At 39.9% G+C, this 13,745-nt stretch overlaps 1 protein-coding gene across 1 annotated transcript in view; it reads left to right on the plus strand.

Moving 5' to 3' along the window:
• The window catches only part of atp6v1c2 (ATPase H+ transporting V1 subunit C2), a 36,889-nt gene that overhangs the window by 12,431 nt on the left and 10,713 nt on the right, over positions 1-13,745 (plus strand). Inside the window, exon 3 of the mRNA XM_067367613.1 lies at positions 10,427-10,512. Coding sequence (XP_067223714.1) covers positions 10,427-10,512 — 86 coding nt within the window. The remainder of the gene's footprint in view (positions 1-10,426; positions 10,513-13,745) is intronic.

Consider the following 13,745-nt stretch of genomic DNA (forward strand, 5'->3'; position numbering starts at 1 on the left):
TGGAGGAATACATCAAGGAGGCACTCGAACAAGGTTACATCCGCCCGTCTACTTCCCCTGCTGCTTCAAGCTTCTTCTTCGTGGCAAAGAAGGACGGAGGCTTGAGGCCATGCATCGATTACCGTGCACTCAACAAGATCACCATCAAGTTCCGATACCCACTTCCCCTCGTCCCAGCGGCCCTGGAACATCTCCGCGGTGCCACTGTGTTCACCAAGTTGGACCTCCGCAGCGCGTATAACCTCATCCGGATACGTGAGGGGGACGAGTGGAAGACCGCCTTCGTCACGCCCACTGGACACTACGAGTACCTCGTGATGCCGTATGGCCTGGTCAACGCCCCCTCCGTATTCCAGGATTTCATCCACGAGGTGCTCCGGGAGTTTCTCCATAAGTCCGTTCTGGTTTATATAGATGACATCCTCATCTACTCCCGGAGCTTGGCCGAACATCGCCACCACGTTGCGGAGGTCCTCCAGCGCTTACGGCAGTTCCATCTCTTCCTCAAGGCTGAAAAATGCTCATTCCACCAACCCTCCGTCCAGTTCCTGGGGTACGTGATTGATCACAGTGGCATCCGGATGGACGAGGGGAAGGTCTCCGCCATACAGTCCTGGCCCACTCCTACCACCATCAAAGAACTCCAAAGATTCCTAGGTTTCTCCAATTTCTATCGCCGGTTCATCAAAAACTACAGCACAATCGTCAGTCCACTCACCAACCTCCTCCGTCACCAGCCCAAGTCTCTGTCCTGGTCTCCATTAGCCACCGACGCCTTTGAGACCCTGAAGAAGGCCTTCACCACCGCTCCCCTCCTCGTCCACCCTAACCCGGACCTCCCGTTCATAGTAGAGGTGGACGCATCTACCACCGGAGTGGGAGCGGTCCTTTCACAGCAGCAGGGGACACCAAGTAGACTCCATCCATGCGCCTTCTTCTCCCGCAAGCTCAACCCGGCGGAGGTCAACTACGACATCGGTGACCGCGAACTCCTGGCCGTCAAGCTTGCCCTTGAGGAGTGGAGGCATTGGTTGGAGGGAGCTACTCACCCATTTCAAGTCCTCACTGATCACAAGAATCTCGAATATCTGAAGGCCGCAAAGAGACTCAATCCTCGCCAAGCTCGCTGGGCTATGTTCTTCTCTAGATTCAACTTCTCCATCTCCTACCGTCCTGGTTCAAAGAATACGAAGGCTGACGCCTTATCTCGCCTCTATGCTCCTGAGGAAAAGCCCGAAAAACCTGATACTATTCTGCCGGAGTCCATCTTCATGAGCCCCATCCAGTGGTCCGAAGAAACCATTCCCTCCGCCAATGCCTCCACACGCACTCCGCCGGGTTGCCCTCCGGGCTTGCAGTACATCACACGGACACGTCGCACTCCACTCCTGCACAACGTTCACTCTTCACTTGGCACTGGTCACCCGGGGGTCAAGGAGACCCTCTCGTTGCTCAAACAACGCTTCTGGTGGCCCAACATGGCCAACGACGTCAGGAGGTACGTGCAGGGCTGCAGGGAGTGTGCCATCTCCAAGAGCCCACGCCATCTTCCCACCGGCAAGCTCTTTCCTCTGCCCGTTCCTGAGAGACCCTGGTCACACCTGGGAGTGGACTTCGTCACCGATCTCCCCGAGTCTGACGGTCACACATGCATCCTGGTGGTGGTGGACCGCTTCTCAAAGTCCTGCCGTCTGATACCCCTGGAGGGTCTACCTACCGCCATGGCCACCGCAGAACTAATGTTTAATCATGTTTTTCGCTATTATGGATTACCTGAAGACATCGTCTCCGACAGAGGACCCCAGTTTGTCTCACACGTCTGGAAAGCCTTCTTCTCCCTCCTGGGTGTGACCGTCAGCCTATCGTCTGGATACCATCCTCAGTCGAACGGGCAGACGGAACGGAAGATCCAGGAGATCGGCCGCTTCCTGCGTACCTTCTGTCACGGCCACCAGAACTCCTGGAACCAGTACCTGGGTTGGGCCGAGTACGCACAAAACTCTCTCCGCCAAGCCTCAACGGGACTAACACCCTTCCAGTGCGTACTCGGCTACCAACCCCCGATGTTCCCCTGGGACGGGGAACCCTCCAACGTTCCGGCAGTCGACTACTGGTTCCGGGAGAGCGAGAGGGTGTGGGACTCAGCTCACCACCAGCTGCAGAGGGCCCTGCGCAGACGCAAGATGGCAGCCGACCTTCGACGCTCCGAGGCTCCTGTCTACCAGCCGGGGCAGAAGGTCTGGCTGTCCACCCGGGACATCAGGATGCGTCTGCCCTGCAAAAAGCTGAGTCCCCGCTTCATTGGCCCGTTCACCATCCTTCGGCAGATCAACCCCGTCACCTATCGTCTCCAACTCCCGGCACAGTATAGTAGAATCCATCCTACATTTCACGTGTCTCTACTTAAACCTCACCACCCTTCTGTTGTTCCCTCCACAGAGCCTGACGTGGCAGCCGCCGAGCCCCCCTTCCACTTCTCCTAGAGGACGGCACAGCCTACGTGGTCCACGAGATCTTGGATTCCCGGCGCCGTGGTGGTAAACTCGAATACCTCGTGGACTGGGAGGACTATGGTCCCGAGGAACGCTCATGGATTCCCAGGAACGATATCCTTGATCCTCTTCTGTTACAGAACTTCCATACCAACCATCCAGACAGACCTGCCCCACGACCCAGGGGAAGACCACCACGACGTCGGGGTCCGCGGCCCTCAGGAGCGGGCCGTGGGAGGGGGGGTACTGTCACAGACACGCCAGGCTCCACCTCACCACAGTACCCACGCACTCAATCACCAGCTTATTAATCACCGCCACCTGCACCTCATTCACTCTGCAATCACCAGCACTACAAAGCCACCACTCTCACACACACTCACTGTCCGGTCTCGTTTGCACTACGCCATGTATATGCTTACCTTAAGGACTCCCCTTCAACATACTTACCTGCTCCAGCGATCTCCTTCATCTCCTTCGTCTCCTGGTCCCTTCGTGTGCTTACCCATCTGTGTGTGTGAGTGTCTCCAACGTCTCCCTCCATCTCAGCTCAACTCCTGGATCCACAAACCACACAAGGACAGTATTACTTTATATTCATCTCTCAAGAACCTGATAACAGCCATTACCACTCTGTGTTCCACATATTGTTCCAATAAACTCACCTGGATTGCTTTTATCTCTGCCTCCGTGTCTATATCATAACAAAGGGAAACTCTTTTGAAATGCATATGCAAAAAGTTCAGCAGCAAAAACAACTCAGTCCACGCCTTTTCAGCGCTAATTGTGCACTGCGTGTCTTTAGTAAATCCTGACAGTAGTTTTTTAATGCAAAAAGAAGGTTTGCCCTGGCGCAAGCTGTTAGTAAATCTGGCCATTAGTCTTTTTTACAAAGTGACTGCCAAATTACTTGTCTGGCCCACATAATACAGAAAAATAAGTGATTTGATTGATTTTGATATTCTCTGTATTATGAGCTGGCCTGAATTCTGAGATTGCAATAGACGTGAAGGACTATAATGCTTTAAGAGCTCGCTCAGGTATGGTGGCTGGAGTCTCTATTGTCACGTTCCGTGTAATAGAATGGCCAATTACTAGGGCACTTTCAACAGGATTCTCAGTGGGTGCGTCACTGAGTGGGGAGAACCTGTTTGATGTTCAGAACGGAAGAGCTGTGTTTTGCCCCATGACTAGAAAAATATGGTATGCACGGATGACCAGTTAACAGGCTAGCGAAATGCACTGTGATACCGATTTAGATTAAAAGAATTAAAAGCTAGCGACATCAGATTAATGTGATCAGCAAACTTAATATCAGGTATATGGTGATGATAACATAAACAACAAGCAATGATAATAATGATTCAAAACAAAGCATCTAAAGTGACATCTATAGACTGGAGGGCCAAGATGGAACCGCAGACTCTCGGGGGAATGAGGACAGAGGAGAACAAACATGGCGTGGTTTAATTCCAGGCTGCATCACAAGTAAGAGCTGCAGACTGAAATCATTCAGAATATTTCATCTAGTTCATCCTGCTTGAAGATCAGGGTCCATCACACCGGCATATGGAGTGAGGAGGAGTTGAAGCTGGCCATAAGGTCTGTGCAGAGGACTTGTCTCATTCTCATGGCCATAATAGTTTACTATATTCCACAAAAAAAAAACACTTGTGTGGCATCATCTAGGTAGGAGAACTTGCCCAACTCACAAAACCAGGCCAAGTATTTCATCAAAGGAAAACCTTTTCAGGCAAAATCAATGAAGGCTGTTGTCAGAACCATGTTAGTGGTCCTGTATTCTGTTACTCTGCAGGTGAGGCAAGGAAGGAGAAGTGAGAGAGGTGGATTATATATTAAACCAGCTTTGCAGATGTGGATGACGTACTGCCCCAAATCAGGAAAAACGCTGAGCAACGTATCACTCCCAATCAACTTAATAACTTGTGGTTTCCGTCTATGTGCTACACTGCATTTGGTCCCGAGACAGAGTATTGACGGTGATGACGTGTGCTTATTGATAACTCGCTCAATTGAGTCCCCAGTGGATCGAATCTTCACACAGACTCGCGCACCCTTGAAGCTATAAAGAAAATAAAGCACAAAAAAATTAATGTAGCCTACATCAATTAAAGTTTGATTTTTATGTTTTTTAATGTTCTGTTTTTAAATTCTGTAATTAAATATTAAATTCTACACATTCTGGTATTAAATAATATTTAATCAATTTAACCAAAACCTCTAATATAAAACCACCAAATGTCAGCCAATACAGCATGACATCTAAATATTATAAAATTGTTCATACTCTGAATATGAAGACCTTGTGATTGAAGATGACCATGTATAATCCTGTACCCAGCATTTGGGTCATTTCTTTGTATTTCAGCCACAATGTTGTCCAATACATCATCATTGACATCGGAGTACAAATCTTCCCCGCTTTAGGGAAAAAGAGATTTATTAAGGGTTAAGATATTTGAACTAGCAGCATATATTTTTGTATAAGGCAATAATAAAAGCATAAATACCTAACACAATCAAAGCAATCCTTTAAAAACAACCCTTACAAAAAATACCTGGTGTATTTTTCTGGTGTATTGATTACCATTTGTATAACCACACAAATACCTTTGTTAAATTATGGTTTTCAACTGCGAGTGACGTCACTTCACATACAAACACGCCCCATAGTATAGTTACGCTGACTGACAGGTAGGGCATTGGAAATTCAAATGCTAAATGAATTGCGATTGCAATTTAGTTTTGGCAGGCTACATACGCGACACAAAGAAAGTGAAAAAGCAGATGTGGTAATTGAGATTGCTATTTAAATATGACAGGGTCATAACTCATAAGACGTAGGAAATACAGTTGCAAATGGACTTTGCTTTTCCATTTGAAAAAAAGTTTTTTTTTTTTTTTGTAATACATATTTTGTTGAATTTGAGAGATTTCATGTGTAAGAAAATCTGCATGTTCCCACCACAAATCATCTCAGGTTATGCATGTAACCATGGTTCCCTGAGAATAGGGAACAGACGCTGCGTTCCCTAGGGGTCGCTTTGGGGAATGTCTCCGGCATATCCGGTGTCTGAATTCATAAAGTTATTTCTTTTTCAAAAGTCATTAAGCTTTCGTTTGACTGGATATAGCATATTAAAAAAAAAATACATAGCAATAAATTGTATCATTTAAAAATAAATGATGTGTCTCGTTTGCCACCGCAACTGAAGAATGCCCCATCAAAAAACAAACAAACAAGGGAACCAAGCAAACAGGAACTAAACCCAAGAAGGGAAGACGGGAACCAAAGGAAACACAACATATTGCAATTGTCCACAAACAGAACATAACCATTACAATATCTCCCATTAATAAATCAAATTATATTTAAATGCTTAGTTTCATGATAAAAGCTCTGTAGTTTTAAAACATACAGTTTAATGCAAAGCAATATAATGATGATCGAGAGATAAATGTTCTTAATAAGCCTGATAGATTATATTTGATACTCACATTTTAACATTGTTTTCCCCTAAAATATTATGTATTGATAATCAAGTTCACCCAAGTTGCTTCAGTTCAGTAAATGTCCATCTTGAGATATTACTAACAATATAAAAGTTATTCTTACATTTACTTTATAAAAATCAGTAAAGAATTCACAGCAAAAAGACACATGAACCACAAGCTGAAGTCCTATAAAGAAAGTCTAAACTATCAATCAGACGACAGAAATCATGTAGTAATCTTTTTAATAGAATATAGGCCTAGATGTTTTGTTAGTTTGTGGGTCCTTCATCACATTATCATCTTGTTCCTACATCACCAATAAAGACTAGCTTCCCAGATCGGACTGGTGTCCTATGGCACGTGTACCTCTGAGTGATTGTGCATGGGGAAATACTCGAGCTGCTGTAATACAATTATCACTGAGTCACTCAATACAGTCGAGTCCAGTTTCAGGTGCCAGCTGACATGAATCTTCCTGTCTCAGCTGCAATGTTTATGTGTTGTGGAAACTGCCTTCTCTTTTTCTCCTTTCTCTCTTTCAGTCTACGATATCCATTCATATGACTTCCAGACAAGGTTACACTGGGTTCAGGTGCTGTTTTGAACTTTGGGGTCATAGCTTGTGAATAGTTGCATGATTTTAATGCTTCGTTATCTGAATAAAAGATATTTGCCACTGCAAGATGAATGGAAATTCAATGCTAAAGATTTCAAACAGTATTGTTACATGCTCATTATCTTGATATACAGTGGTGATCAAAATTATTGGCACCCTTGGTAAATATGATCAAAGATGACTATAAAAATGTATCTGCATTGTTTTTGATCTTTAATTAATAAAATTAGCAAAAATCTAATCTTTCATTGAAGGAAAGGAATTGAAAGTGGGGGGAAAATCACATTATGAAATAAATGTTTTTCTCCAATACATGTTGGCCACAATTATTGGCACCCCTAGAATATTTATGAGTAAAATATCTCTGAAGTATATTCCCAGTCATATTTACATTTTTTAGCACACCAGGGTGATCATGAACATGAAATTGTTCAGCCGAGACTTCCCATTCCACAGGAGTACAAACATGAGGAAACGCAAAGGCCAAATTCCCTTAATCATTCATCACAATGAGTAAAACCAAAGAATATAGTTCTGATGTGCAGCAAAAGATTGTTGAGCTTCACAAAATAGAAAGTGGCTGTAAGAAAATAGATAAAGCATTGACAATCCCTATTTCCCCATTATTGCCATCAGGGCAATAATTAAGAAGTTCCAATCAACTAAAGATGTTACAAATCTGCCTGGAACAGGACGTGTGTCTAAATCGTCCTAATGTGAAATGAGGAGGAAAGTTTGAGTGGACAAAGACTCTCCAAGGATCACAGCTGGAGAATTGCAGAGATTAGTTGAGTCTTGAGTCTCAGAAACCCTAAAAAAAAAATGATCAAACAGCACCTACATCCCCACAAGATGTTCGGGAGGGTTTCAAGAAAAATCCTCTGCTCTCATCCAGAAACAATCTCCAGCATATTCAGTTGTCAGACAAGACTGGAACTTCAAAAAAGAGCACTATGAAACTAATGAAACTAAAAAAAGAGCTTTTTGGCAGCAAACCCACCAGATGGGTTTGGTGCACACATGGATAAAAAGTGCCCCATGCCCACGGTTAAATATACTGCTGGATCTTTAATGTTGTGGGCCTGTTTTTCTGCTGGAGGTCCTGGACATCTTGTTCAGATACATGGCATCATGGATTCTATCAAATACCAACAGATAAAAATCAAAACCTGACCGCTTCTGCTAGAAATCCAATAATGGGCCGTGGTTGGATCTTCAATAATTCAAAATAAACATCAAATCCAACACAAAATGTGTCACTGAGCACAAAATGAAGCTTCTGCCATGGTCTTCTCAGTCCCCTGACCTGAACCCTAAAGAAAATGAGTGGAGTGAACTGAAGAGAAGAAGCACCAGCATGGAGCTGGAATCTGAAGGATCTGGAGAGATTCTGCATGAAGGAATGATCTCTGATCTCTCCTCAGGTGTTCTCCAAACTCATCAGGCAATGGTGCCAATGGGTGCAACCCTTTGGTGCAAGGGGTGCCAATAATTTTGGCCAACGTGTTTTGAAGAAAACCATTTATTTCATAATGTGATTTTCCCCCCACTTTCAATTATTTTCCTTCAATGAAAGATTAGAATTTTGCTAATTTTATGAATTAAAGATCAAAAGGATAAACTGCAGATTTATTTTTATAGTCATCTTTGATCATATTTACCAAGGGTGCCAATAATTTTGATCACCACTGTATTTGTGCTATAATTTTAATCAGATTTTTTTTTTGAAAAAAGTACAGTTTATTATACTTTCAAAACATAGTACTTATTCATATACTTTAAAAGAATATACTTAAGTGTAAATTGAATGTAATGTTTACATTCACTCAATTTCATGTTAATTGCAATTGTTAATTGCAAGTTTAATTTTATATTAAATACAATAAGTTGAACCTAAGAGTGTTTTTAAGTAGGACTGAAGTACAAATTTATATGTAATTTCATAATTACATGAAATACGGTTAAAGTGTATTGCTGAATGTATAGACAAGCATTTATGGTAAACTAAAATAAACTTAATGTAATGTAATTTCTATTGAAATGTTTGTTGAAATATATTTGTAATTACATGTTTATAATGATGAAGTTGCAATTTAGTGCATTAAAAATACTTTAAATCACTTTAAATGTAATTGAATAATTCACTACAGTTAAAATTATAAGTACTTTAAAACATGACAAAATATTATTAAAACATAATGATTTAAAATGTACTTTAAAGTAAATACTTTAATTTGACAATTATTAGGGGTGTGAAGTAATAAATTACAAATATTTATGTAGTTTTTTTCGTAACACTATACAATAAGGTTCATTAGTTAATGTATTAACTAACATGAACTAACCATGAGCAATACATTTGTTACTGTATTTACTAATCTTCGTTATCGTTAGTTAATAAAAATACAGTTGTTCGTTGTTTGTTCATGTTAGTTCACAGTGCATTAACTAATGTTAACAAGATTTTAATAATGTATTAGTAAATGCTGAAATTAACAAAGATTAATAAATGCAGTATAAGTGCAGTTCATTATTAGTTCATGTTAACCAACGTATAACTAATGTTAACTAATGAACCTTATTGTAAAGTATTACCGTTTTTATTTTATTTTTTTTCTTTCAGAAATTGTACTTTTACTATATACTGTTTAAGTTATATAGATCAGTGGTGGATGCTGCTGATCGAGCAGCTCATTCGCCACAAAGAGACGTGCATTTGTGTGTATTTTCATCTTTCTTTTGAAAAAGTTTTCCTGGAAATACTTCCCTATTTATTGCAATTTTTCCCCCCTTACAAATTATATTATCAGCATAACAATTTGAGTAAATGTATGTAGCTGTGTAATATGATGGCCTCCTTTTAGAACAATGTGCATTTACGTTTAAATTGTAACATATTCAATGGAATGAAATTATTATGTATTTTGTGTTGGCTCACTATCTTAAACTATTTCAGTACATTAGGTGAGGTAACCTGATACTATTAGTTTTTCTCATTTATTTATTTTTTTCATACATTATGATTTAAATGGTGATGAGTGTACTGAGAATAAATCTTTCATCTTTTCATCTCTGTAATTTTCTTTCTGTGTTGTTTTGATGAATTTTAAAGTCCAAATTTAAACGGTTGAATGATAGATATTCTTTATTCTTTCCGACAAACAAAAAAAAGATAATGTGAATTACAGTATGTACAGTTATCAGAATTCTTTTTTAAATATAAGTTTAAGATCTGAAGTACACTATATATAATATAATATAATATAATATAATATAATATAATATAATATAATATAATATAATATAATATAATATAATATAATATAATTATTTAAATATTTTTATGATTTATTTTTATATATTTTATATAATATATAATATAATATATAATTATAATATATATATAATTAAGCACACTTATTTATTAAATTAACAATAACAAATTGATAAATGCAGTAAAACATGTTATTTTATGACACCTTTTGCCTTAACTAATGTTAATGTCTATATAATATAATATAATATAATATAATATAATATAATATAATATAATATTTATATTATTTATATTTATATATTTATTTTATTTTTATATATTATATATAATATATAATATAATATATAATTATAATATATATAATTAAGCACACTTATTTATTAAATTAACAATAACAAATCGATAAATGCGGTAAAACATGTTATTTTATGACACCTTGTGCCTTAATTAATGTTAATGTCTAGACCCTTATTACAAAGTGTAACCAACATTTCACTCTTAATTTGTCTTGCACCACTATAACAGTGTGATGCGTCAGACGTCTCAGTGTTTGGGTGAGGTGATGGAAGAGTTCAGTGGAAAACTCCTGGAGAGCATGCTGGCCAATGGAGGTGAGTGAATGTGGGGAACATGGGTGCTGTAATGGCTAAACCAGTTGCATAAGAAAGCAGAGAAGAGCTCATTAGCACAAGGCCACCCCCTCTGAGCCAGGCCAGTAGATCAAGTGACATAACACAAACATGGCCTGATGGAAGGCTTTCGCATCCTTCAAAGTACTGTTGTCTTGCAATATTATTTCTTTTTCTTTTTATATTTTGTATAGTTTTGTTTTATTTTGTAAGTATATTTTGTTTTTGTTTTGTTTTTTGCATGGATTTTTTTCTTTTTTCTTTTTTCTTTTTTTTTAGTTTTACTTACTTCCCAAAAGTTGAGATAACCTTTTTTTTTCAATTCAAAAACATTGTACAAATCACTTAGGAAAACAAGGTAAATTAAGTTTAGTTTACTAAAATCAAAAATGATTTTTACAGTGTTTTTTTTTTATATTCTCACCAGAGTACAAGACCAACCAGAAAGGTCGACAGTCACCTCTGAAATCATACTTCCAGACCGTACAAGGTATACTAACATATGCGAGTTAACCTTCTGAGCTAATACTGACCTTGTCTGTGTAAAGTAATATGCATATCTTTCAGCCCTTGTGAAAAAGATGTTTGCTTAAAATTATAGTTTAAAAAAAACTGTACTTGCAGATAATATAATATTAATAAAATGAAATAAAAGGCCACTTAGATGTATTTAAAGAGAGAGCACTTTCATGACTATTTCTTAACACACTTATGTGCACTTTTAAAAAGTGCCCTTTGTAATAATGTCAAATTAAAACATTTTACTTTAAAGTGCATTTTAAACCAATTATGTTTTAATAATCTTTTGCTGTGTGTTAAAGAAGTACACTTATTTTGTTGTGATGACTAACATACTAAAGCACATGTATTTGATTATAATTTCAATTGCATTGTTTTACGATGTTACATTTACAGGTAAAGTTAATGTTTTAAATGTACCAGATTGCTACTTCATCATTACAAATGTCATTACAACAATGCAAATTACATTTCCTGTGTTTAGTTCCTGTTTCTATAGTTACCCTTGTTATAGTCTCCATGGTTACTAGTCTACACCTGTCCCTCATTGCTCTCTTGTTACTCTGTGTATTTATACCCCGTTGTTTTAGTTGTCAGTCATTGCCTTTACACACATGTTGTAAAGCTGTTGCTCTTCACGTATGAATTATTACTATTGGCTTCTTGTTTGGATCATCCTTGTGTTTGTATGTTCATGGAATAAAGACTGCTTGCTAAAAGATCCTCACCTCTCCTCGTCCCTGCTACACCCGTGACAGAATGTCCAACCAAAGAAGCATGGCTCTAGCAGCAGTACACTGGACTTAGACAGCCACTCGCTTTAGATCCAGCCATCATGACTGCCATGCCAGAGTCTCATCACGTCATGGCCACCATGCAATCACCATCTTGTCAAGTCTTTGGAGTTTCCCCATGTCTGAAATCCCAAAGAATATGTTGGAGGTGGAGGTATCATCACAAGCTTCAGGGGTCCCGGTGTGTGCACCACCGCTGCATGAACTTCCATGCGATTGGTACCAGCATTAAAGGTTGATGGACCCGGCAATGAAATCGGTATGAGCTGCGCTCTTATGCCAGGTGGTTTCAGAGCTTTGCAAGCTCGTTGGTCTCAGGACTTCCAAGCCCAGTGGTCCAAAGTCAGGTGGTCTGAGTGCTTCCTGGTGTTACCAGAGGTCCTACCGCCATTGGCTGTGCTTTCACTGATGGCTGTCACCATATTGTAAGTTTGGGCTGCACACACTTCCCCAGCAGCAACATCCACAGCAGCTCCTCCTGTCACGGCCAGTGAGGCCATTCCTAACACCCTCATATCAGCCAAAGACGCCATTCCTGAACTCTCTACCTGTCCTGTATTGGCCAAGGAGCCCATTCCTGTTTTTGAACCCTTTGTCTGCCCTGCCATGGCCAAGGAGGCTGATTATGAACTCTCTCTGCTTTCTTCACAGCCGTGGTGACCGATCCTGAGCTCCCAGTTAAGGCCATTGAGACGACAATAAACTGTCTGTGCTCTCTATTTCAGTTCCACCGTGGACCTCAGCTCCACCTTAGTGGTCCTGTCTGCTCTGCAGTGCTGGTCTTCTGCTCCACAATGGTGGTCTTCAGTCCCATCTGCTCCACTGTGGTGGTCTCCAGCTCCGCCTGCTCCTCCTTGGGGACTTATTGCACCATCTTGCTGGCTCTCTGCCCTGCTGGCTTCATTTTGGCTCTCTGAACTATGGTTTCTACCCTGGCCAACTGCTCTGCTTGCTTCACCATGGTCCTCTGCTCCGCCATGGTTCTATTCTCTGCCGGCTCCGCCATGACTCTCTGCTCTTCCAGCTCCGCCCTGGCTACCTGTTATGGTGACCTGGCCCTCCATTGGTGGTTCTGCCTCTGATCTACCACCCTCTTGGACTCGTATGTCAGTTTGTGGAGCTTCTGTAATCTAAACTATAAGGGGGGAGTGGGTGGTTCTGTCACATTCTGTACGATTCCCTCTGTTTAGTGTTTTTGGACCCTTATTTTGATATTGTTGTGTCATGCTGTGTCAGGCTTATTTTTCCTTCTTGTTTCTTTAGTTAGCCTTGTTGATCTCCATGGTTAGTGGTCCACACCTGTTCCTCATTGACCTCTTGTTACACTGTGTATTTACAGTCTGTGTTTGTCAGTCATTGTCTTTACACACTTGTAAGGCATCTCCTGTGTCTTCATGTTTTGATTATTACCATTGGCTTCTTGTTTAGGTCATCCTTGTTTTTGTATGTTCATGGAATGAAGACTGCTTGCTAAAAGATCCTCACCTCTCCTCATCCCTGCTACACCCGTGACAAATGCATTATTTAGTCTAAATTTATATTAAATGCAATTAGTTGAACATAGTGAATGAAATATGGTTATCTAAATATGGTTAACTGAAATATGGTGTAGACTATTGTTAAATGTACTGACAATGTCGTTCCTATTGAAATGTGTATCTTCTGTATGTAAATAAATGTGTAATTACATATTTGTAATGATGACTGCAGTTTAGTGCTTTTTAAATATTAACTTTAAATTTAATATCTTATAATACTATACAGTTAAAATTATAATCAAATGTTTCATGTGTTTTAGTATGTTAGTCAACACATCCAAATAAGTGAACAAAATATTATTAAAGCATTATGATTTGAAATCTACTTTGATGTCAACTTTTAATTTGACATTAATACAAAGTG

Source organism: Chanodichthys erythropterus, chromosome 18, assembly GCF_024489055.1.
Source record: "Chanodichthys erythropterus isolate Z2021 chromosome 18, ASM2448905v1, whole genome shotgun sequence".
NCBI lineage: Eukaryota > Metazoa > Chordata > Actinopteri > Cypriniformes > Xenocyprididae > Chanodichthys > Chanodichthys erythropterus.